Source organism: Acipenser ruthenus, chromosome 8 (assembly GCF_902713425.1).
Source record: "Acipenser ruthenus chromosome 8, fAciRut3.2 maternal haplotype, whole genome shotgun sequence".
Classification (NCBI taxonomy): domain Eukaryota; kingdom Metazoa; phylum Chordata; class Actinopteri; order Acipenseriformes; family Acipenseridae; genus Acipenser; species Acipenser ruthenus.
In genome coordinates, this window is record NC_081196.1 from 6,249,743 (window position 1) to 6,273,778 (window position 24,036).

Below are 24,036 nucleotides of genomic sequence, written 5' to 3' on the forward strand. Positions count from 1 at the left end.
CAGAGCATCCCCAGTGGCACAATGTACTGCATTTAATACCCACTGCACCACCTACATATGTAAACTTTATAATTATCTTTATTTTTATTTACCATTATATTATGTTTTCACAAACGGGTTTACAGAATTACATGCACACTGTGGTACAAGTTCGGCTTTATTAGATGTCAGCACCATAAAAAAAAGTACAGGTCCACATGACCTATATTGACAGTATTTAGAAAGACAGTTGGAACAGAAGAAAAGTTTGAGAATGAAAAAAGACCATTCGGCCCATCAAGGCTCGTCCCTGATTCACACAATTTTTCTCTACTGGGTAGGTTGGGGGGGACGGGACGACGACTAATTAAAAAAACCACAGAATCCAGTCTTTTTTAAAATGTTCCCTGTGTTTTAGATCCTGCTACTTTACCTGGTAGTTCTTACGATATAGCCTTCATTCGCCTCAACCATAAATCAAACAAATGTAGGTCACTAGGGGGGCGGGGGTTATATTACCATAGAATCAACCTGCTTTAATACTACCATAGTATCAACCCACGGCATCTACAGAACGTCATGTCACGTATACATTGTAAATTTTAAAAAAAAAAACGTTTTTTTTTTGTTTGTTTTTTTGCTCGCTTCTCGCGACCCCGGTTGAGAACCACTTTGTAAATGTGATGGATTAGCTACTACAACACTTCATAGCTGCTCGTCTGTGGTTTACTTTGAGTTGTTGTAAATTAAGGATTGCTAAATCACAAACTTGGTTTCTTCTCACCCAAACTAAGCTGTATTAAGAACAGTCAAAGTTATTATAATAGTGAAAAACACTAGTGGAGGCTTTGAGTAAATTGTTGATACTCATAACATCGATATTGTAACTCCTAAACGTAAGACTTGCTCAGCAATATATATATATATATATATATATATATATATATATATATATATATATATAAATATAATTACACACACACATTTTTTAAGGAAAAGGTGTTTCAATGGGGTATGCCTTATTTTCCAGTCGCTGTCAGTCAAAGATTCTGTCTCATTCACTTGGTTGGTGTTGGATTATTTAACAAATCTGTGAACATTTACAAAGTGCCTAAAAACCAAGAATTCTGGGTTTTGTCAAGCGATATTTAAAATAAGATCCTCATAAAAACATAAATCAACACATACAACTGCTGAACTTTCACTGGCTTGCAGAGATGAGAACCCCACTCATTTCTTGATGGTTTACATTTTTTAATACATTTCATATCTATACTCCTCCCAGCTGTTCATGCAGGAAGAAATTAATGCTCCAAAACAAATACAAGATTCAAACTTTAAAAGAGCCTATTTGTTTTACCCTCTAGTGCTTTGAAAGGATTTCAATTGTTTGAACTGTGTAATGTACTGTATGCTATTTAAAGTAACGTTAACCTGGCGTTTAATGTCAAAATCATTATATGTTAGCCCTGTTAAAAACAATTACAATAAATCATTAAAAAAGTTAACAAAATGCGTGTTAGGGGTTTATTTAAAAACAAAACTTAGTTTCTACTTTATTTCTCCTTTCAATTACATACAGTACAAATAAGAATTTTCATAAACAGAAGTAATAATTAATAGCCTATGAACATTTCATATTTTTTATTGAAACATACACATGACAAAGAAATGTACATGGAATTACAGATTTTCAAACTTTAAACATTCAGTTTTTTTGCATTTTACCACTGAAAACACTTCATTCATGTTTTTATGATTTCATATTCATGAATGGCACATATAAAACAAAGCATACTACCAGTATTTAGCATTTGTCATCTGTAAACATTTTGTTATTATTAAAAAAAAATCTCTATTATACAATATTTTACCTAGACAAACTCCTTTCAATTATTTTGTGACAGAGGTCAAAACTGGGCATTTTTTTAATTCTATATCAATAAAATTATTTAAAAAAAGCTACAAAACATTTAGGTTCAAGTATTTCAGGTAATCGTTTTAACCTCAAATTGTGACGAGGCAAGATAAAAGGCCTTGTTTTCTGTGCAATGTTGCTGTTTGAAGCAGTATTCTGATCATACAAATGTTATAGATTTATTTCCATTCATCTTTTTAAGACACACATAACAAGAAGCGTGCACAAATGCATTTTCAGACACCACCTTCTGAATCATGGTCTGACCTAAACATCCAAGTCCTGTAGGCTACCCCAACTTGGCCCTACTTTGACTTTCACCCTGAGTTTTACATGTAGCTTAACTGCTCTTTCCATTTCTTTCTTCACAATCTGAGCCACCTGTAGGGAAACACATTATTTTGTGTGTGTAATGAAGCACATAAATATTGAAAGAAAGAAAAATATATACTTTATTAACACTGCTTAAAATGCTTTTAGCTATAAGAAATCAACACTGTCAAAAGCGTTACTTGGTCACCACTTTGTAGACAGACAGACAGCTATAATATACAGACTGTAGGAGACCATGAACTAATCTTCTAATATCGTAAATCAATTCAAATGCAGACAAGCACTACATGGGTACAGACTCACCTGTATTATATCATCCTCTGCAACCTCGTAAATTAGCTCATCGTGTAACTGGAGAATGAAAAACGCACCGCTACTCGGACCGCAGCATCCCCTTTGTTGTCGTCGTCGTGCTGCAAAAAAATCAACATATTATATGTAAATAAATGTGAGATTCTTGAATAGTTGCTGCGTTAACGGGTGAAAGCGAGTTGAGATTCAAATATTTAAAAATTCACATACTGTTTTAAAAGTACACTACCTGCTCTGTCTGGCTGCACCAGGCTCTCGGGGTGTTTGTGTGACTTGACCGTGGATGGGAAGGTTTCCTCTAAACGTTTCTGAATGCTCACAGTTGCTGTTTTTACAATATCTGCTGCAGAGCCTTGAACCGTGGTATTCACAGCCTGACGTTCCGCCTTAAAAAACACAAAAAAAACCAACAACTGTCTGCTCTTGTTCTTCAGACATTTTTTTTTTTAATTTTATGTCAAATAGGCCACAAAACCACAGCTGACAAGCATTTCAGACACATAATTATCACTATCTAGGAAGCAGAATTGAAAGTGGAAGATACTATCTAGCTTAGCATCTAAAGACAAGCTGACAGAATCATTTCAACAATGTGTAAATGCTGTCATTGTTATTATTATTATTTTTTACTGCCCTGTTGGTTCAGGGATGTCCTTCAAAACAATATGCTCACAGACATATGGTTTTATAATACAGAACAGAAGCTAGAGATGATTACATGCAGCAGGGTTCATGTTTAGCATCAGAACAATAATATTCCTGACCAGAATTCTTATGTTTAGAAAAAAAACAAAAAAAAAACAACAGCTAACAAAACATACTGGCCTTGAACTTCACTTACTGTGGTGAACTGCCACAGCAGAAAATGAGTCTGGCTTCTTACAATGCCAATATCACTCAAACTAGTAAACAATTAGACTGCAAATGTTAAGATGATATGTCTTGAACTCCCTGTTTCAGGGACATGTAAATTTGTATTCCCTAAAAATAAATTCTAAAAAACAAGCATGTCATAAGTGCTTTGTCTTTCTTTGTCTCTGGAAAACATACATGAGCTCTAGAATGGATGTTTGGGTCCTTGATTGCTGGTAGAAACCTCTTCCTCCCAAGGATGGTCTGAACAAAGCCATTTTTACCACAGTTCTTTACAGTCTCTCGTAAGAAATTCTGGATTCCTAGGATAAAACACATCAATTTAAAATATTAAATTCATATTCTAATTTGCACTGGTGTTTTATCCCACTTTTATAATAGGCCCAAACTTTATCCGCTTGACATAATACAGTTTTATAAGTCTCTCAAAAGTTTTTGGATCCCATAAACTGTATTTAAATAGTACCTAACTAGGGATATAACAAGAAAATACGAGTGTCTTCAGTGAAAAAAGTGCATCTGCATTAGTTCAATACTGCCACTCACCTAAAAAATCTTTAATAACATTTGCAATATAAATAAAACAAGAGCCACCACAACTGAATATGGCTTTCTGGAATGTTTTAATTTTATTGATTTAGGCTATAAACTAAATATATTCTCAATTTAAAATCAAATCCTTACCCGTGTATCTGGATTTGAATGTTTCAATATAACATGCAGCATCATTCTCATCGATACCCATCTGCTCTCCAAGAGACTTTGCTCCCATGCCATAGATAATCCCATAGCAGATCTAAGAACACAGAACACAGAATAAATCTAGAAACACCACACTTAAGAAAAAAAAGGTTGTGTTATAATAGACTGCATGTTTCATCATATAAAAACACATTTTCACAGGACTAAGTAGTCAGTAGCAAATCTGGCCCTATATACCTATACGCTATTGTATTCACCATTAACTATGTTTTGAACGCTTTGGTTCATATTGTTGTAAAGATGACCTGTTTTGCTTGCTGTCTCAGAGTGTCCCCCACAGACTCTGGTTCGATCATCTTCCACTCAGCTGCGATGCTCTTGAAGACATCTGCCCCACTGTTCAGGACCTGGATGAGCCTGCGATCCCGGGAGAGGTGGGCCAGGATCCGCAGCTCCAGCTGGCAGTAATCCGCAGCCAGGATTAACCCCCCTTACACAGAGACAGAACAACGTATTGAACACGAGTGAGGCATCAATACAATTGACAACATGTTTCCTTTGTGAAACTTAGCAAACTGTGTTCAGCATTCGGGTATTACACAGTAAATGTATGCTGCTCATTGTTGTGATATTGCAACACAGACACGGACAATAGCAGTGTTTTTTAAATGTACATGTTAGGGTTAGAAATAGGTTAGATTCTACAATAGCTACTGCAGTTTGCTGGATAAACCTAGTATTAACCTATTTTGAGCTGGTAATCTAACTTCTGACTTTGTGTCCTTAAGCTAATAGGCTATGCATAAGCATCTTCATTTTGAATGACCACTTCAGCCTGTTGCTATATCATTTTTGCTTTAGCAAAAGATATTTGTTTTATCCAGTGACAGAGCCAATGATACAGGTTCAACATTAAGACTAAATTAAACCATTTTAAAACGAGGATACACATTTTCACTATTTGTAAGGAATTAATGTAAACAGCAGATGAACAGTAAATACCAGTAGTATTTACTGTTACTAGTTAAGGCTGCTATCCAACAGACGCGATGAATCCATACTTTGATAAGTATCTTTCACACCACAGGCGACGCAGAAGCGACACCAGAGTGACGCAAAATAAATAGGATTGAATTCTGTTTTTTGTAAAATGATGCAGGAAATAATAATACTTGCCGTGGAAAAATACCCAGATCTTCATGGCAAAGGTCATCACAAATATAAATATTTGAAAGATAATATATGGGAGTCCATTTTGAACGGGATAAGCCTGCTGTGTATGATTTATTGTCATACATGTTGAAATACCGTCAGAGAAGACACTAAATTTTCCACATCATGTTGTGGAATATGTACCAGTCTTGATCATAGTTTTGTCAATAGCAATTTAACAGTTTTATAGATCTTGCAGTTTTCAAATCTGTCGCATCGCCTCTGTGTCGCTTCTGGTGTGTATGGTCATGTCGCTGCGAAAGTATCTTGTCGCCCAATGAAAAATCGCATTGCGTCTTGTGTGGGGAAGCCTTTACTAATGAAACGTAACAACTGTACATGTGAGTTTCAGCTATTTAGGCACGAATAATGACTGCCAATAACAGCTGGTCCACGTATTTACAAGGGTACGATGTAGGTAAAATAATGAGCATGTGTGCTAAACTTCAACAGTGTCGGCAAAAACATTTTCTGTGTTGTCCCTGACATTGTGTAATGGGCTCAAAAAAGGCTATAAAAGCTATCCCGCCTTTACATCAAGGGACAGTGGCAGTCGAATATAAAATTGATACAATCCCCTTTCACCACTGCAACCAGCTTGTTGCAAAACAAAACTTTTTTTCTTCCCAATAACATCCAAACAGTTCATTAATCTTAGACACGTGAAATAAAATAGAATCTTGAATTTTTCTGCTCACTCAGTTCTTGTACTTTTCCACCGATAAAACACACATTCCCTTTAGATTTTGGAAAAATGAGTTGCCTGGCTATGCTGCTAAGGGAATTACCCATTCTTTGTTATACTTGATCACTGCTGTCTGCAAATGTTGGCTGAGTTCTGACCATCTTGTCTTTTAGCTGGGAAGACAGGCAGCACTCCAATCCATTATACTACACTCAAAACAGAGCCACGTGATGAATGAATGATATGATCCAGGTGGACAGCATATAAAAAACAAACTGTGGAAACACTAGCTGACAGAAGTTACATGAGAAACAGCTGACTAATCTATAAACCACTCATGTCTAGATAAGGCAGCCACCTTCTAGTCCTGCTGTCTGTATTTCTGATATATTTATTTTAGTTAATAGGTGAACAGGATTGACCAAATATTTCCAGTATACAGAAAACTATCTGTGTGCAATGTTATATGAAAAATAAAAGAAGGATTGTGATTAAAATATATGCAGGTAACCTACAGTCTACACTTTTGGCTACCACTGCATTTTTCAAGATCTGATTTTTGGTGGGTCCTTCTGTCAAATTCCAAGGACATAACTAATGATGATGATAATAATAATAATAATAATAATAATAATAATAATAATAAATATCTGCTGGCTGAATACATGTACAATTAAAACTTTGTTTGTTAAAGCGACCAGATGACCCTGAAACTGTAGTCTTGTGACTCAGGATTGAAAATAAACAAACTTGGGGTTCTGAAAAGGAAATTCACCTTTGAAGTCTATGCACTAGAAATAACAAATACCTGGGAATGGAACAAAAGCATGCCTCATGCTGACAGAAAAAGACACCCCTTTCTCTGCCGATGCCACTTGGGCTTGTGGTACAAACTGGCGAGAGCTCCGTGGCTGCCTACCCCTTTAAAAAAACAAAACAGAGATTAGAATGTACACTGCCTTCTGACAGCCATGTGGACTGGTACACTGTGTCTCACCAAAACACAGTAGTACGATGTTGTGTTATCTATGCAATATGTTTAAACAAACATGCCTTTTATCCTGCAACAATAATGAACTTGGCAACAGCTAAGCTAATTTAGGTCTGCTGAAGATTATTTGTATTGATTCTGTTTACAAAGGTTTATAGCAGTTTATAGAATATACCTTTGTTTTGAAGAAAAGTGATTTCCTCGTTCCTGGGAGGGGGGACTCTCTACTACAAGAGTCGGCATTTCAATCTCAAAATCCTTTGGAACATTTTGGATATTGGGTTCAGTGAAGCTCACTCGTCCTAAAGTATAAATTGATAAATATGGAGAATTGTACCTGACAGGTTAAAAAACAAACTTACATCATATGTACAGTATTTTTCACTGAGTCAGGCTGCCAATGCAGACTATACCCCAGACACTAAAAATACTTTTTTTTGGTACTACCAGTACTATACCTGTTGCTGTGTGTGTCTGTGGGATGGGATAGATCCTCTCCATTCCCAGCTGTAGGTGCATCATTTTCTCTCTCTGCAGTGGAAATACCACTTTGGTCATGGCGTTTGTTATTCTCCTCCATTCCAGAATTAAGCCTGGTAAAGGGTGAAGTGGCTTCAGTTTCTCCAGCACATCCTAAAAGAAAAAGAAAAAAAAATGTCATATTGTTTACTGGTAGTATTAACAGTAGACCTATTGTATTGTATAAGAAAGCAGTCTATTGTACAAACATTACACCTACAGTATATTTTAACTCTTAATGGCCTGCTTAACTTACATAGCAAGCTTAAGAAATACCTTAGTAGTGCTGAACTGCTTGGCTAATCTGACTCGGTTTCCATTAACTGCCATTCTCCTGGTATAACCCAGAGTCTTCTTATTCATCTGCCCATTTGTGTCCCCATTGGGTGGTAGTTTTAGCTCCAAAAAAAGAACCTGCAATTAAAAATAAAAACAAAGGCAGTGTGGTCCAGTGGTTAAAGTCCAGGGCTTGTAAACAGGAGGTCACCGGTTCAAATCCCACCTCTGCCACTGACTTACTCACTGTGTGTCACTTAACCTCCTTGTGCTCCATCCTGCGGATGAGATGTTAAATCAATGTCCTATTGTAAGTGATTCTGCGTATAATGCACAGTTCACAGCCTACCTCTGTAAAGCGCTTTGTGATGGTATGAAAGGCGCTATATAAAAAGATAATAATAATAATAATAATTATAATAATAATAATTATTATCATCATTATCTTTACAGCCCAACAGTGACCCCTGATGTGAATGACTGGTACAGCAGCTGCCTTGCCACAGCTTAGCTCTGCTTTAGCAGCATGTGATGATACAGTATAATCATTGCAGAATAGAGTAATTTAGTGGAGTTATAAACCATTACTTCCTTATATGTCAAATACCCCCATATCACTAAGCAAGACAAGACAGTGTGGACCAAGACTGCTTTGGGGCATGGATTCATGGCAACAGAGGAGTTTCTACACTACTGTACTATAGTAATTTTCTTTAATGCAACCCCTCATCTCTCTTACCTCTGCAATGTCTTCGGGGCTCGTGAGTGAGAAGCTGTGTCCTGCCAGCTGGTATGCCTGAGACTCCAGGCTACTCAGCTTGGCCTGCATGACATGTTTCTGAGACTCGCACTCTGCTGTGCTGAACCCGATCCCATTCAGCTCAAGAAGCACCAGGCAGTACTGATTTGGCATCTCCACATTATGAAAAACATCTGATTAAATAATACAAGGCATAATGTTTTTATCAGTGTCACCAGAAACCCTGAATTACAGCCTTTTACTTAAAATGTTAGTGCGTTTTACTGGTTATAAAACATTTTAACAGAATAAAAAGAATATTACTTATGCCCCGGATTGCAGTTATAAACTGGCAATGAACTACAATGGTTGTTTCAGACAAAGAGTTTAATAAATAGATAACTTTACAAAAGTGGTAGTGTTATAGTGATAAAGGCATTGCTGCCGCGTGTTCTTTGGTAATAATGAAACTCCCTTGTTCCTTCAGTCTCTGGCTTCATTTACTCAGGAGTTTCACTATTATCTGGGAACACGCCACAGCAATTCAATTATCCATTAATTACATTACATACGTATAACGTAAACCTTTATTAGGAGATGAAAATCACCTTTTAATCTATCCTTTTCCAACAAGACACTCAGTTGATTCATGACGCTAAACACCAGCACAGATTCAGTGCAGGCTCTGTAGCGTCCGGAGTGCTCTGAATCAGCCCTGATCCCCAGGCTGTGGATGCCTTGTCCTGGTCCAATCCCTTCCAGCAGTGGCAGTTCCTGGGGTACGAAGTTGGTGACCATGTTGTGGAGGGTTCGTTCCTTTGAGCTAGGATCCAGCAACCAACAAGCAATCTAAAGAAAAACAAAACATTCAAAGTTTAAATGATCAGGTCCCTCCAATCCTGTTTGCACAAGGATGTTTCTAGATAGCAGGACAGTATACTTGTACATTTATTTTACATTTTATAATTAAGATTCCGACATCAAACAAATGTCCTTTTTTAATCATTAATTACCACATTATGGTAGGGAAATTATATAATAGGAAGAACAACAACACCACCACCACAAAAACTAGGAAAATGTATTGGGAAAACAAACTAGCTTCAAACCTTTGGGTCTTCAAAGTTTCCCTCCAAAGAGAGCCTGCATGCCAGCAACAGTGCTTTGTACTGTTGTTTAAAATCATATGTAACTACTGATCTCCCAGGAATCAAGGTCAAGCAGAACTGAACTTGTTTCAATCTGTCCTTTACTGTCAAGTTCTGGTCAAGAGGTGGAGGGGCTAAACTGGCACTTATATCTGTAGAGAAAGCAACGTTTATGGTTAGTCTTATTCAAAGTACAAAGCACTTTTGTAATCCCAATAGGAAGTCTGTCAAAGACATTCCTACCTGTGTTTTGTTGTTCATGCTGGAGTGAAATGTAATAGGCATCCTTCCCTCCCCAGCACACAGACAGCCCTGTGACTACAAGATCTTCATTTCCTTGTACTGGAAATCCATCTTCTTTTGATGTACTTTTCTGGGTAGCACGTGCTTTAAAAATAATATATAAATATGTAAGGTATTGGTGTTGACGGGCACTTTAGATGACGACAAACCATCTAAAACTGTTTTCAAATGACTTAATGCTTGTTTCTTTGAATAAATACACAAAACAATATGTAAATTGTACTTAAGTCAAAATATGAAAGACCATGATAAATCTAACCCATAACGACTAATGAACTGTGATTAAAAATGACCTGTAAAAGTTTCTCTCAACAAAGAAGAAATGTTGGTATTCAACTAACCTGTCTTGAACTTTCCTCCAATAGCAGATTTAGGGGACAAAACTCTTTCTCTTTTCTCACATGCCACTGCAATGGAAAACCTTGTTTTAGCTTTCCATTCTTTGATAAATGTCTGGAAAAGGGTTTGATCACTTGCCACATCTATAATGGTGAGAGTTTCCAGACTGCAAGAGACAGCCGCAGAGGGAGACACATCCTGAGACAACTGCAGAGAAAAACTCTCATCTATAATAGAGTCATCAGTCTTGTGATCCATTTCTGACAAAGGAGCTATCTGTATGCAAGACATTGTATTTTTCCGATGATCAACTGCCAACTTCTGCCGTTTCACTTGAAAGGAAGACTCTTCATTAAAAAAATCCTTCCCTCTACATTTATCCAACTTGACTGAACTTGACACGCACATTTTGATTCTTGGTGTAACTGGCTCAGTTGGTGGTGTTGGAGGAACAAGCTCATTATGGCTATCTGGTCTTGAATCTGATCCTTGATTCAGACCTGGGGAAATAATATTGTTTGGTCCATGATTTGTAGTTGTAACCGGATTATCTCCCACAACAAGGCTCTTAATATTTGTTGGTACTTTATTTGGTGTTTCAGGTATTCCCTGAACATTTTGGCCTATTGTTTCAATTCCTATGCTTTCTATAGAAAGACGGTCTACTCTACCATTTATCAGCAACTCATTTTTAGAGGCATTTTTGCCAGATGGGCTTGGCCATTTGTCCAGAAGCTCCTGCATTCCTGGGCTTAAATCAAAAGTAATGTCTGACCAAGCATTTTTAGCAGTAATGGTCTTAGTATTAATGGCTTTTAGGGATTCCATTTCTGATAACAGACAATTAATTTCATTGGGTTTTGTGGATCCACATTGCTCTGAAGTTACTACTTCATCACTGCTCAATACAGAATTGAGTTTCTCTACAAACGGGGCTTCACCCATATTAAATGATTCACCAAAATCTGATAGATTAAAAGATGATTCAGCCCATTGGTTGTGATTCACTGATGTATTGATGGGCTGTACATTATTGGATTTTTGTACCTGTGCATCGTGTATTGCACAAGCACTGCTATCCTCAAAAGTGTTATCTTCTGAAACACAAGGTTTCTCTATTGGGGCAGCTTCCTCTGCTGGGACTTCTATAGGATTATCACAAAGACTATCAAATAGGAAGCTGCCACTCATATTGAGGCTAGTCTCTGCACTGGCTTCCGTAACTTGCTGGAGCTCTATGACTTCATTGATGACCACATTTCCTCTCTGCGCCAAAATAGGTGAAGCACTTGCTTCAACAAAAGTACAGTAGTCAAGAAAATTGCCCAGCTGAGTGTCTGAAAGGGAAACATTATTGTACTTGGAAAAAGAAGCACCTCCAGTCTGATTACTACAATAGACTTCTTTGGACTCGGTTGCAGAACACCCGTTTTTCTGTAAACTTTTGTCATTTAGATTCTCATTTTTATCAGAGATTTGTATCAAAACTTTTTTGCTACTGTTATCTTCCCTGAGAACTTGTAACCCAACTTCTTGCTCTTGTCCCAGCAAGCCTGGTTGCATAGCAGCTGGTGATGAATATTGTTTTTTTGGTTCTGTGCGATGCAATACATCACATTCCTGTTGCATGATCATTCTCTCTGTCTGAGTATCCAACTGAAAGCTTTCCCCAAACTCCTCTCGGGTAGCTAAATACAAACCCGGAGCCCTGCTGGTTTCCTTTGGCATTGTATCTGGAAAACTTTTTGTATTCTGTTTTGGAGATATATTTGAATGTTTTCCATGATGGACACTGTTCCCAATATCTTCCTTTGAATCTCTTGCATCAATATGCAAATATTTCAGAGCACATTCCTTTGCTAATTTTTCCTTTTCAATTCCAGCCGTTATTAATGCATTACTCTGAAACACCCTTTGAGCTGTTGCATTCTGAAGGGTTCCCGAGATATTTCTGGGCAAAGCCGAATTATCTTTTTCAAAACCTTTGACATTCTCCTCAGCTTTGTTCCCACAGTTACTGACAGAAAAGTGAGCGCTCTGCATCAGCAAATTGTTTTCTGTATCGCTGTCGTTTGATAAACAGACCGGGTTCAAACCTCCTGATATTATTTCCACGTTGTTATCTTTAGATGAACTTTTCTGAAAGCCTTTTACCTTTGAAGTGCCATGTGCAGAATGTGCTGTACAGTTTTCTTCAGTAACAACTAAACCTTTATTTTGTTCATTAACAGTTTTTGTACACATGGGAACTTGCAAAGTTGTAAATGTCTGATTTTGTTCTTTGGGGTCAGAACCCACAGTCTTTCTGCATTGAGGAGCAAGGTTTGAAGGTAACTTCCTGACACTCTCACCTGGTACTGTGAGGAACTTTTTTCCATTATCTTCATTTGGGGTAGTGTTGGAGTCATCTTCAGTCTTTCTATACAAGGGTAAAGCAGCAGCAACAGCAGCAGATAGAGTAGTGCTTCTCTTCTCTACAGTATCTAGAACCTTCAGAGATTTATTTTTAGATTGGTTTTGTTTGAATGAACTAGCTGATACCAAGTTCTGTCTAGATACCCTTTGGGCTGTGGTTAAAGATTCCTCATGTGTAACTACAGAAGTAGCTGCATGTTCTGAAGCCTGTCCCACAATCTCTACTGCACCTCCAACACCACACTTTTTGTTGTATTGTTTCAGTTCATTTGCAATATTAATGCTGTGACCAGAACCTGTAACCAGACCATTGTGTGGATGATCAGTAACTATTTGTTCAAATTTAGCAACTGCTGAATTGTTTGTGTCTTTAATGGGTGCAGAGGACTTTTCCAAAGAGTTATTCTCAGTAGATGTAGTTCTACTGTGTTCACTTCGATTACTGCTTTCTGCTTCAGCTTTATCCATCTCGGAATGTAAAACTTGCTGCTCTCTATCTGAAGGTAACTCTGCTTCCACACTCTTAGGTTTCTCGTGTGCAGGTGCTGGCGAGGATGAAGCAGCTCCTTGTTGGGTGCTTTGAGAAAGCGATTCTGGATTCCACTCCACACCTAAGAGGGCCAAGTCCTGCTGGAGAAGCTTCCTGGCTTCCTCCACGATCAGGAGTGCAGCCTCTTTCTCTGTCAGGCCCTTCTTTCCACTGACCCAAATACAGCGGGTATTCCTTCGCTCCTGGGCTTCATGTTCACTCTCATCCACTGCCCTGCGAGTGCTGCCACCCAAAGAGAAACTGACATTAGTGATTCTATCATTATCAAGACAACCAATTTTACATTTTTGTGTGAATGTGCAAATAACCTGCAGTAATCCGCCGGTTGTCCTGCATTCCTAATAATGTAATTGGATCAAGATTATAGAACCATTAGTGCTGTTCATGCCCAGAGGTTGAGAATAAACAAATTAAAGAAACTATTTCTAGCTGATATGGGAATGGTGTAAAATAAACCATCTTCTTAGATCTGCTATAATGATATTTTATTTTAATACAACTAACTATGCACATTTCCTGCTTAATTTAAAAAATAATCTTTCAAAGAGCTCCAAATGTCTTTTATGGTTCTTCTACATTATTAATGAAATCTTTCCCAAAATTACCTTTTAAATGGGACTGCATTTTTCAGCGCGGTCTCCACATCTGCAGTACTTCCTCTAGCCAGTTCTGACACAGTGATGAATCCTGCATTATAAAGTGCTCTGGCTCTCTGGGCATTTAAAAGAGAGATCCTTACAAGGTCACACAGCTCCCTCTGAATACCGAAGCTGAGTCGGCTTTGGAACTGAGACAGCAGAAGTTCCATATTGTGCCATCCCAGGCGATTACAGAAAACAGTCACCATCCCTGTCAATATAGATGTAAATCCTTGTAATGAATTGCATCTGACAACAAAAATGTAAGACAACCATACAACAATTATATATTTTTAAATAAATGTAAACTATAGAACAATGAAAAACTGTGAATCAAACTGAGAACAATGTTTAATGAAAAAAACAAATACATTATCATAGACATTGCAGCAAATTTGGTGACAAGGATAGTAGGATAACATACAGAAGGTAATTGTACAGTAAAGGCTGACCGTTAATACTTTAATACCTCAGCATCCTGAAACATACAGGGTTACTGTAGATCATGTTTGTTTTTAGAATATTTAATTTCTTACCATTTTCATTGCCATTTTAGGCATTTTAATAATACAATACAGTATTTTACACGTGATAGAATATACAGTTGGTGGGTGACCTGGGTATCAATAATCTTTTCTGAAGTCCGGTTTGCATTGTAGATTTAAATCCACAAGTATGTGAAAGTGAAAGAAGCTATAAAAATTCTTTGCATTGCTCGCAGGCTCACCTGCATACGTGGCAGCTGACTGCTGCAGAGACTGAAGCTGTCCTCGGCTGCAGCTGTATTTCTTTGCTACAGTCCTGAGGGGAACTTCACCGATTAGATCTAGTAAGACCAAGCTAGTGAAAAACCTGATGACAAAACATAAAGAGCGTATAAAAACTTGCCTATAAGTTTATGAACCTTTTCTGATTGAAAAGCCTTGCAATATGCTTTGCATGCGATCAAAAAATGTAATGTAGCAATAATTGCTACTCTTGCAATATCTTAAAGGAAGCAGCTGGACTTATTGGCATATTTATTCAGAAAGACTGCCCAAAATGCATTCTCTCTCTCTCAACAAGGGCTTTTTTTCAAAACCTCTCTCAGAGCTTAGTAAAGTATAATATTACATTTATTTTTTAAACTAACTAGTTTTAAGATTTTACATCAGTATTTCAGAACACTTTGAGGTTGTTTATTCATTAATGGTGCTTTGTTAAAATGTCCACTGACTAGTAAAATACTAAGCATTACCGTTTGTGGATTGCCATCTGTCTGCGCTGTTTATCGGTTTTAGCTATTAACTTTCCCCGCACAGAACGAGCCAAAAATCCCTCTTCAATCCCAACCATTTCTGCCACTCTCTTCATGGAGGCTGGTAGATACTCCCACAGACAAAAGAACTGATACCAGTCAATCGTTGTCCACTCTGCATAGACTGGGGTAACCTTAAAATAAAATAATTGGTTTATAACCCTTTAACCTCGACCTCTTTCAATCAAAGCAAAAACCTTTAAAAAAAACAACATTTGAAGTTTGTGTACCATTATTATTAAATTAATTATTGAACACAAGTCTTAAGTAAGTGACAACTTAATATTTTGAGTACTACTATGATAAACTTTAGATTCAAAATTAGAAAAATCACTGATCTGGCAGTAGAGTAAGCTCAGTTGGTATATGCATTTATCTAGGAACCCTGAGGCTAAATCGAATTCCACTCAATTTAACGATTATGTTTGAGTTTAAAAACTATTCTGTTACAATGCATTAAATTTTTAATGGGTTACCTGGTACAGAATATGGAGGTCATTCTCCAAAACAAAACATTTCATTGCTCTCTGAAGGTCTGCAAAGATCCCTAGTGCGTCAGGAGGAGACAGGGAAGAGGACAGGGTGGCAGCACCCAGTTGAGTTGGACTGTACAACTGAACTGTGAAATCAAACAAATAAACTTGTTTTTCAGCAATGGTATAGACTTCTATTAAAAATAGGTATATAGTTTTAATGTGATGTTAAATGACAAACAATTGCATAACTGTATACATTGTTGAATACATAGTTTATTATATTTTGATGAACACTAATCTCTCTTTACTCACTTTTCTTTTCTTCTTTCTCCTCCTCTTGTATTTGGATGAATTCATTCTCCATGAGCCACTCAACACATGCCTCAATAGCTCCTCCCTGGACACTTCGCTTGGCTCCCGGTGCAGGACCCTCTGTGCTTGACTCTCCACTCTCAGAATCACTTTGCTCTAAATCCTCTTCAGAAAAACTGGCTGCCAGCAGTGTGCATGAGGCATACATCTTCACATCTTCAGGAGTGCTGGCTACTCCACCAACTATGATCTGTCAACAGGAATGTATTGTAATGCATGTCACCTTGCAAAGTAGTTAGGCACCACAAATGATTTTCAATCAGTTTATGCTTGAAATTGATGTTTTTTACGCTTACGCCCCAAATGCAACTTTTGATATCCTCGTGCACCCTTGGCCTCTTGCTACACCCTGGGTTGCAAGAGGATGTACCAATGCTATTATATCTACCAGAGAATATCCAAAAATCAAGTGTTAGCCCATACATTCCCATGTTTATTACCTCGAGGATCGCTCTGATCATGCTGGTAGTGACCCCCTCCCCTTCTTTCTTGATAAGACAGCTGCAGATAGGTTTCAGGGAACCCTGTAACAGACTTACTCCTTTTGACCTCTCAGAGTTCTTACACACCAGGATGCTCTCACCTAGAGTAACAGAAGGTAAAATCTTAATACAACAACATTTATACTAACACAATACCCGTTCGTAAAAACTTACTGGAACCAGAAAAGCACAACTTAAAACCGCACTAAAGAATCCTTATAATATTCTGAAAAAATGCTGAAGTGGAGCAAAAACTTTATTCTCTGAAGTGCTTTCATGCTGCAGTGTTGGGACTTACCCACAGTGTCAACCCCTTTACGTCCAGCTCTCCCTGCCATCTGTTTGTAAGTTAGAACGTCAAGCAGGCGACCATTGAAAACGGGAGTCCTAATGATGACACGACGAGCAGGCAAGTTTACTCCAGAGGAGAGAGTCGAGGTGGCGGCAAGAACTCTAATGTAGCCCTGGCGGAACGCTCCTTCGATGATATCCCGCTCATCAAACGTCAAGCCTAGAGTTTAAAATATACAGAACTGAACATTTATAACAACAGGAGACACACGAAACTCGAAATTTTAAATTCTCCAAAAATCACCTACATTTTAATGTGTACCAGTACATAATATACAGGCGAAGAATAACCTAATTTGAATAGATTGTGCAGCAGTACTTATTTTGAACAGTATTCACTTAGTCAGAGGCGATACTGTACCTGCATGATGGTAGGCCACTCCCCATTGAACTGTACGTTGGAGAACAGAGTCCAGTCCCGCAGGAGAACGTTTCAGCTGGGCCAGTACATCCTGTAGTCCCTCCCTACTCATGGAAAGAGGAAGGAGGCTTGGGTCTTTCACAGCCCCTAAAGGGGAAACAAAAAACCCCATCAAAAACACAAATCGCCTGAAGGAACAAAATTATTACATTCAGGATCTGCTTCTGATTTTAGAGACAGTGCTACTGTAAAAGTTATTTTTTACTTCTTAATAAGCCAGATCTTCTGAGGGTCGTACAGAAAAAAAAGGACTGGATTACTTGACTTGGCTCTGGAAACTGAAGAGGAATAACATAATCGAAATCATAAAACAAACACAAGAATGGCAAGCTATTAATCGCTCTCCAAGTCCACAAAGTTTGAACCTAAAACAATTCCCCCCCCCCATGCCTCTGAAATTTTCATTTTACCATCATCAGCCTGGAAAGCTCTGTGCTGAAGATTGTAGAATTCCCTGGCAATACTGTCAGCCAGCTTCTCACACCAGTTCTTTGAGGGACAGAAGAGAAGCACAGAGCGGCCATCCTGAATGGTTTCATAGCAAAGGCTGACGATGTGGTCATCATCTCCCTACGGTGGAAATTGAAGTAAACTGAATTGTAGTCTTGTTATTTCAAAGGGGTCACAATATCCTTTCACCTCAACAACTGTTCAACTTTACCTTGACTTGCAGCGCAGGTTTAAACTCCCTAACCACAGTCATTGAGCCGTCGTAAACAGTACTCCCAATCTTCACCCACTCCATTAGAGGCACAGGTCGATAGTCAGTGTGGTACAGCTCTGCATTTAGCCAGCTAGCCAGTAAACCCAGGTTTGGTAGGGTAGCACTCATTCCTACAATCTGTACCCCTTGACTTAGTGCAGGGTTGCCTGACTGAGAATCCCTTAATTTGAAAAATTGAACAAGTATAAACGTGAATTACACAAGAAATGCAAAAAGTAGACTATCAAAATTCAGTTAAAGGAATATAAAGTCCTTTAAAAACCAAAACAAAAAAGATGTCAGAATCCAATGAAGCTAAATATTACCTGGATGATGTTTTCTGTACAATGTAACGTATCTTAGTCAGTAAAAGCTCCAGAAGATAACCACGACTGGAATCGCCCAACATGTGCAACTCATCGACCACAACAATCCCTAAAATCAAATTATGGAGATAAAAATTATTACAGCTGCACATTATATTGCTGTTATTTTTTATTATTGTAGTTTACTTATGAATTATACAGTACAATTAATACGTGTCTTTGGTATAGATAAAAATACTTGCATTGTAATTTGAAATGTTAGTACACTATAGACTGGCAACACCAATAAAGCAAATGATTTGCATATAATGGAGTATTAAAGGAATCATCTAATATGGTGTATCCATATAAATCAAGACCGTTTTAGAGAAGGCTCCAATTAGAAGTACAGAATCCAATACATGCTAATGCTGCTTTTTTAAGCTATTACCAAGAAGGTCCATTTTCTTTTCTTCAACAAGCCTGTTAATGAGCCCATTGGCTTTCTCAATTGTGCACACAGCCACATCGAGAGAAGAAAATCCACCAGCTGCAGATGTGCTTCCCATGTATCCTTCCACTCGAACACCTGCCTCCTGGAATATGTTCTTATCAGGAACAAAAACATTATAAGATTACATAGTGTACTGTGACTTCCACTGCACTACTGTTCATTTCTGTTAACCTCCTATAAGCCCTAGGGGAAATGAATAGCCATATTAAAAACCATTAAGTGCAGTTACACAAAGAAATGCAGAATACCATTTACATTCTCATTTAGAATTCTTGTGAGCAACATCTGCCCCCCTCCCATTTTACATAGAAAATAATTATTTAAGAAAAAAAAATCTATATGGATATTAACCTGCAGGTAAAACATTTTCTCTTTTGCAACAGACACAAAGGGAAGAATGAACAAGGCTTTTCTTCGTGTTTCCAGGACCCTCTTCAGAATGAGCAGTTCAGCAACAAGTGTCTTCCCAGCACTGGTAGGTGCTAAACCAAAAACAGAAACAAAATTATTACAGGCGCACATTATTGTGTGCTTGCATTGAACGTAATAGCTTTAGTGCCAATGAAATAGGATATGAATTACCTGAATAGACCAAGTTCTTGCCTTCTAACACCCGTCCCAGTGTAAGGCATTCTGCTTGCCATTCGAACATCCGGACCACTCCTAGGCTCTGGTACTTCTCCAGGACTGTTTTGGGTAGACCCCAACTTGACAGCAACAGCTTGTCTGACTGGTCAGCAGGCACAGCCAGGTGAATACTCTGCCCTGTTATCAAAGTAGTAAATAGGCAGATTCTTATACAGTACAATATTTGCTACACTACTACATATACATATATATATATACATATATATATATATATATATATATATATATATATATATATATATATATATATATATATATATATATATACACACACACACACATATATATACATATATACATATACATATATATATCTTTCAATTCCTTCAGCCAATCAGATGTCAGTGCCAAGTAAAAAGCAGGCCACTGTGACCTAGATTCACACTGTACATGAAATTACTACTTCTTGGTAAATTTCAAGAATCTGAATAGAACTGTAATATATCATGATTTGAATGAACCATGTACATCAATTGCTATAGATGATTTAATCGCTTGACGTGGTAGCTTGTTTAATGTCATGTGTTTATTTTATAAAAAATAAATTAAAAAAAAATACCAGTAGCCATTAAAGTGTCGCTGAGTCTGCTGGTCTCAGTTGTGCTAAGGTCCAGCCCGGTGGGTGGTGTCAGGACTGAAGCAGACAGGTTAGAAAGTGAGTGCTGCTGTTGATGTTGTAGTTTCTTCTTCTGCAGTGGTGCTGCAGCTAGGTGTGTGGGGCTGAAGAGAATAAAGTTATTTGAAGTGTCCAGCCTTCTGTTACCATTCTGGGAAGGACTTCTAAATGATTTTTTAACAACTGCCCTCTTCCGAAACCTGTGTCCATTACCAGAACTTTTAGAACTTGTTGCATTTAAAGATGATTTCTTCAACAAAGCTTTCTTTGAACAGGATGGACCAGCTGAATCGCCTGATTCAGGGCTTGATAAAGAATTAGGTCTCTGTCTTTTATGCTTAGCTGTCCATTCCACTGGAAAACAACTTGAGTTTTCTGAAATCACTGGAATCTCTGAATAAGATTTTTTACAATCTTTATCTTCACCGAATAAAAGTTTGGTGGCCAAGTTTTTAGACTCTTCTGAAACTTTTCTATGCATTGTAGTCCTCTCTGAGTCAGACAGACTGGGAACAGTTCTTTGATTTGCATTGTTGGAGTGCAGACCAGATTTTCTGCTACTTGGTATTTGAAGCTCTGTGAAGCCATCTTTCATATTTTCAGGCACAATTCTGTCAGGTTTGGGTTCAAGAAGGTGATTTTCCTGCTGCTGAGGTTGTAATGGCACAGTGGCCCTTTGCCCCCTGGGAGGGGCGCTAGGTTCAAATGCATCCAGTGCCTGCAAGAGCTCTTCATCCAAAGCCAAAGATGAGTCACCAAGCCAGGGAAGATTAGCAGACTGCTTTTAAAACAAACACATTTTAATAAAAAACATAGACACACAAACGCACAACTCATTTTACACACACCATGTCTTCTAAAAAGTAAATTAAGTGCAGTTGTCAAATATCTATGGAACTACAAAGTTAAGATCACATACAGAGTATAACTGTATAAATATAAGAGCAATTTATGTTATGCAATAATAGTCAGTCATGGACATAAACTAAAATAGTGCTTGATTAGTATGCCATCTTTCTGTTTAAAATTGCTTTAAACTGAGTGGAAACACTGGAAAGTGACTGATTTCTTTACCGTTTTAGAGGCTGATCCGACATGGTTCTCTTTGCATTCTGTTTCTTTCCAATCCTGACCTTTTCTCTGCTGAAGGCAACTTGAGTGTCGAGAGGTCAGTGGCTCCTCTACAGCTGGAGGGCTAATCAAAGAAATAGAAAAGACTCAAGCTAAATAATACATATATGGCACCATTTAATGGATACTGAATAAACAACAATATACCTTTAGATTATTCATGAGAAATTATTATACAGTACTGTATACATTTATTTAAACAGGTAGAAAATATGATTGCAAAAGCAAATTACTTAATATATATTTAGGATACAGTTGCCATGAAATTACGTAATCATAAAAACAATAAACTGCTGCTTCATGGCACTTGTACTATGGGTCATGGCTGTCCAGGCAGCACATTGACCATTTGAATGAAATTAACCTACAGTATGATTCTCAACCTAAAAAAAAAAGGATACAATTAACATATCAAACAGTACAAAGCACATGCATTTTACTTCAGGTTTACAAACCATCGCCTTGCATTATTCCCACGCAGATGCTTTGTTTTTGTTCACAAACCCAGTTTCTTTTCATTGTTATGATTTCACTATAACACAATTTTTGTTCCTGGGTAGTAAGTGTTATTTCCTAATTGCTTATGCCTCGAAAGTATAGAAAATGGCTATTATTCCCCACAAACTTTGCTTTTGTGACCAGGACAGTGATATTTTGAAATTTACCTATTTCCAATGAGAAAACGGGCAAATGTGTGTCTTTTTGTTCACATAAAGTCAGAAAAAAACAACATATGACGGGCGAAGAAGCTGGAAAAAGGTTGGTGACGCTTCCTCTGATCTGCGACTTGCACACTTTCATCCAACAAGTTCCACTGCTTGAGCCTAGACGTCAAAAGCTCGGCATTGGACTTGGAGAGTCCAAGATCTCTAATCAAGTCGTTGAGGTCTTTTTGGTTGGGGTAGTATGGGTTTCTCTCCTCAGCTCCACCTCTGAAATTGTCATCTGGATCTACAACGTCTTCCTCGCTCTCTGACTTGCTGCTCTCTCTCCGGAGGAGTGGGTACGGGGAGCTCATGGCAGCGTGGCACCGGGGCGATGGATGAAGGAAGGTCCGGATACGTGATAGCAGGTGCATTCTTGCCAGTCCGACGTTTGGAAGGGTCCACCATGCAGAAGTAGCATCTGCTTGAGTGGTCAGTGGGTTCCCACCAAATTCTTGGGATAGCGAACTTCGTGGCTCTCTTTTCCCCTCTGTACCATCCTACAAAAATACATTTATTTCACCCATGACTAATGTGTAAGAGATTCTCGCAACATTTTTCATATATGATATATTTTTTCAATAACATTGAAAATTGTAAAACATTTTAAAATTAAAAACTTTTACAATTTTAAAAATTTTAACAAATTTTAAAACATAAAATTCCAAGCAACAATTGTCCATCTTACCTTCCAGAGTTTTTTTGCAGTGCTCGCAGGTGAAATGAGGTGCCCAGGGTTTGTCTTGATCCCCGACAGGCATGCCGAAATATGCCTTGTAGGCCTCACACATCTTAGCAGATGCTTCCACAGAGTACTTTTTCGCTCTTGTCTTGATAAATTGGCCGCAGACATAGCAAAATGCGTCTGCCGGATGCTTGCAGCCTCTTGATGCCATCTCAGAAAAATGCACATATGTATCCACTTAGGCAGCTGGAACTAAAGTGAACTGGTGGGCTTAAGGCCCCTCTATTTATACTACTATTTATATTACTGGAAAGTTATAGAAAGTTCTAGAAGTTACTCCAAGTTTACTCAGCACTGAATCTATCTGGAATGTTCTGGAAAATAGGTAAATTTCAAAATATCACTGTCCTGGTCACAAAAGCAAAGTTTGTGGGGAATAATAGCCATTTTCTATACTTTTGAGGCATAAGCAATTAGGAAATAACACTTACTACCCAGGAACCAAAAAAAAAATTGTTACACAGTGTTTTTAAGAGCAACAACAATACACCTTTGTTAAGGCGTTGTACAGTGTATAAAACCCCGAATTACAGTAACAAGAAAATGACTATAAATCGCTGCTTTCTTACGGATAGCCAATATGAAAATAAAAAGATCTTGGAAATGCACTGAGATCCAGGATGAATGTAAAATAATGACACTTTCTTACCTCATTTTCCGGCTGATCTGGTGCTGCCCCATATATCTTCGGTTAGTTTCCGTCGCTGATTTCTTCATTTTTTAGCACCAGAAAATTAGGCCTATGTAATAATCTAGTCGTAGTCTGCTGAAGCGTATTTTATTTATCGATCTGTTCAGTTTCCTGACGATCCAATTCATGACATACTATATTACCTTCACTTTTTCAAAAAAGGATTTATGTGTTTTGAGACGTTTTTATGTATAAGTTACTATATCATTATTAATATGACATTTGGTACTAACTAAAAAAAATCGCACATCATCGTCATCCAAATGTTAAACACATGATTAGTATTTGAAAATCCTGTTACTCAATCGAGTCATAAATATATTTGTAATGCTTAAAAAAATACAGATAAAGTAAAAGACGGTGAATCCCGCATGTTACTGTAAAAAAAAAACTATATTCCTTAAAAACAGCTACTACTCGTTTAGCTTTTTGTATACTCAGAAAGTACTGATATAATTTAAATCGCAATTCAACTTCATTAAATGCGTGTACAAACAGCAAATGCTAGCTAAAAAAAAAGATTATTGACAATATATAAATACAATAGAATTCATGAAACAAAATAAAAGTGTCACTTTTAAAAAGGCCGCCATTTTTGCGGTTGCCAGGCAACCAAACCGGATCTGAACTGTTTATAAAAATGTGCGG

The 24,036-nt window shown here is 37.7% G+C and overlaps 1 protein-coding gene across 2 annotated transcripts; it reads right to left on the bottom strand.

The window, feature by feature from the left end:
* Window positions 1-1,608: 1,608 nt before the first annotated feature.
* LOC117406091 (DNA polymerase theta) lies at window positions 1,609-24,009 on the bottom strand. Of its 2 annotated transcripts, none has more exons than XM_034009857.3 (32): window positions 23,347-24,009; window positions 21,192-21,312; window positions 20,061-20,895; window positions 19,436-19,618; window positions 19,205-19,335; window positions 18,791-18,947; window positions 18,361-18,469; window positions 17,993-18,215; window positions 17,742-17,901; window positions 17,272-17,418; window positions 16,858-17,070; window positions 16,518-16,660; window positions 16,018-16,267; window positions 15,706-15,848; window positions 15,170-15,363; window positions 14,660-14,784; window positions 13,900-14,143; window positions 10,332-13,516; window positions 9,931-10,074; window positions 9,649-9,839; window positions 9,148-9,388; window positions 8,540-8,733; window positions 7,801-7,938; window positions 7,464-7,638; window positions 7,181-7,307; window positions 6,823-6,935; window positions 4,423-4,607; window positions 4,100-4,211; window positions 3,593-3,717; window positions 2,772-2,928; window positions 2,534-2,643; window positions 1,609-2,278 (listed from the first exon to the last, which is right to left on the bottom strand). In XM_034009857.3, the coding sequence occupies exons 1-32, from the start codon at window positions 23,412-23,414 to the stop codon at window positions 2,165-2,167; spliced, it is 8,757 nt and encodes a 2,918-aa protein (XP_033865748.3). In that variant the 5' UTR covers window positions 23,415-24,009; the 3' UTR covers window positions 1,609-2,164. The 2 variants fall into 2 exon arrangements, with proteins under 2 accessions (XP_033865748.3, XP_033865747.3); XM_034009856.3 differs by having other exon boundaries at window positions 20,061-20,898.
* Window positions 24,010-24,036: the final 27 nt, after the last annotated feature.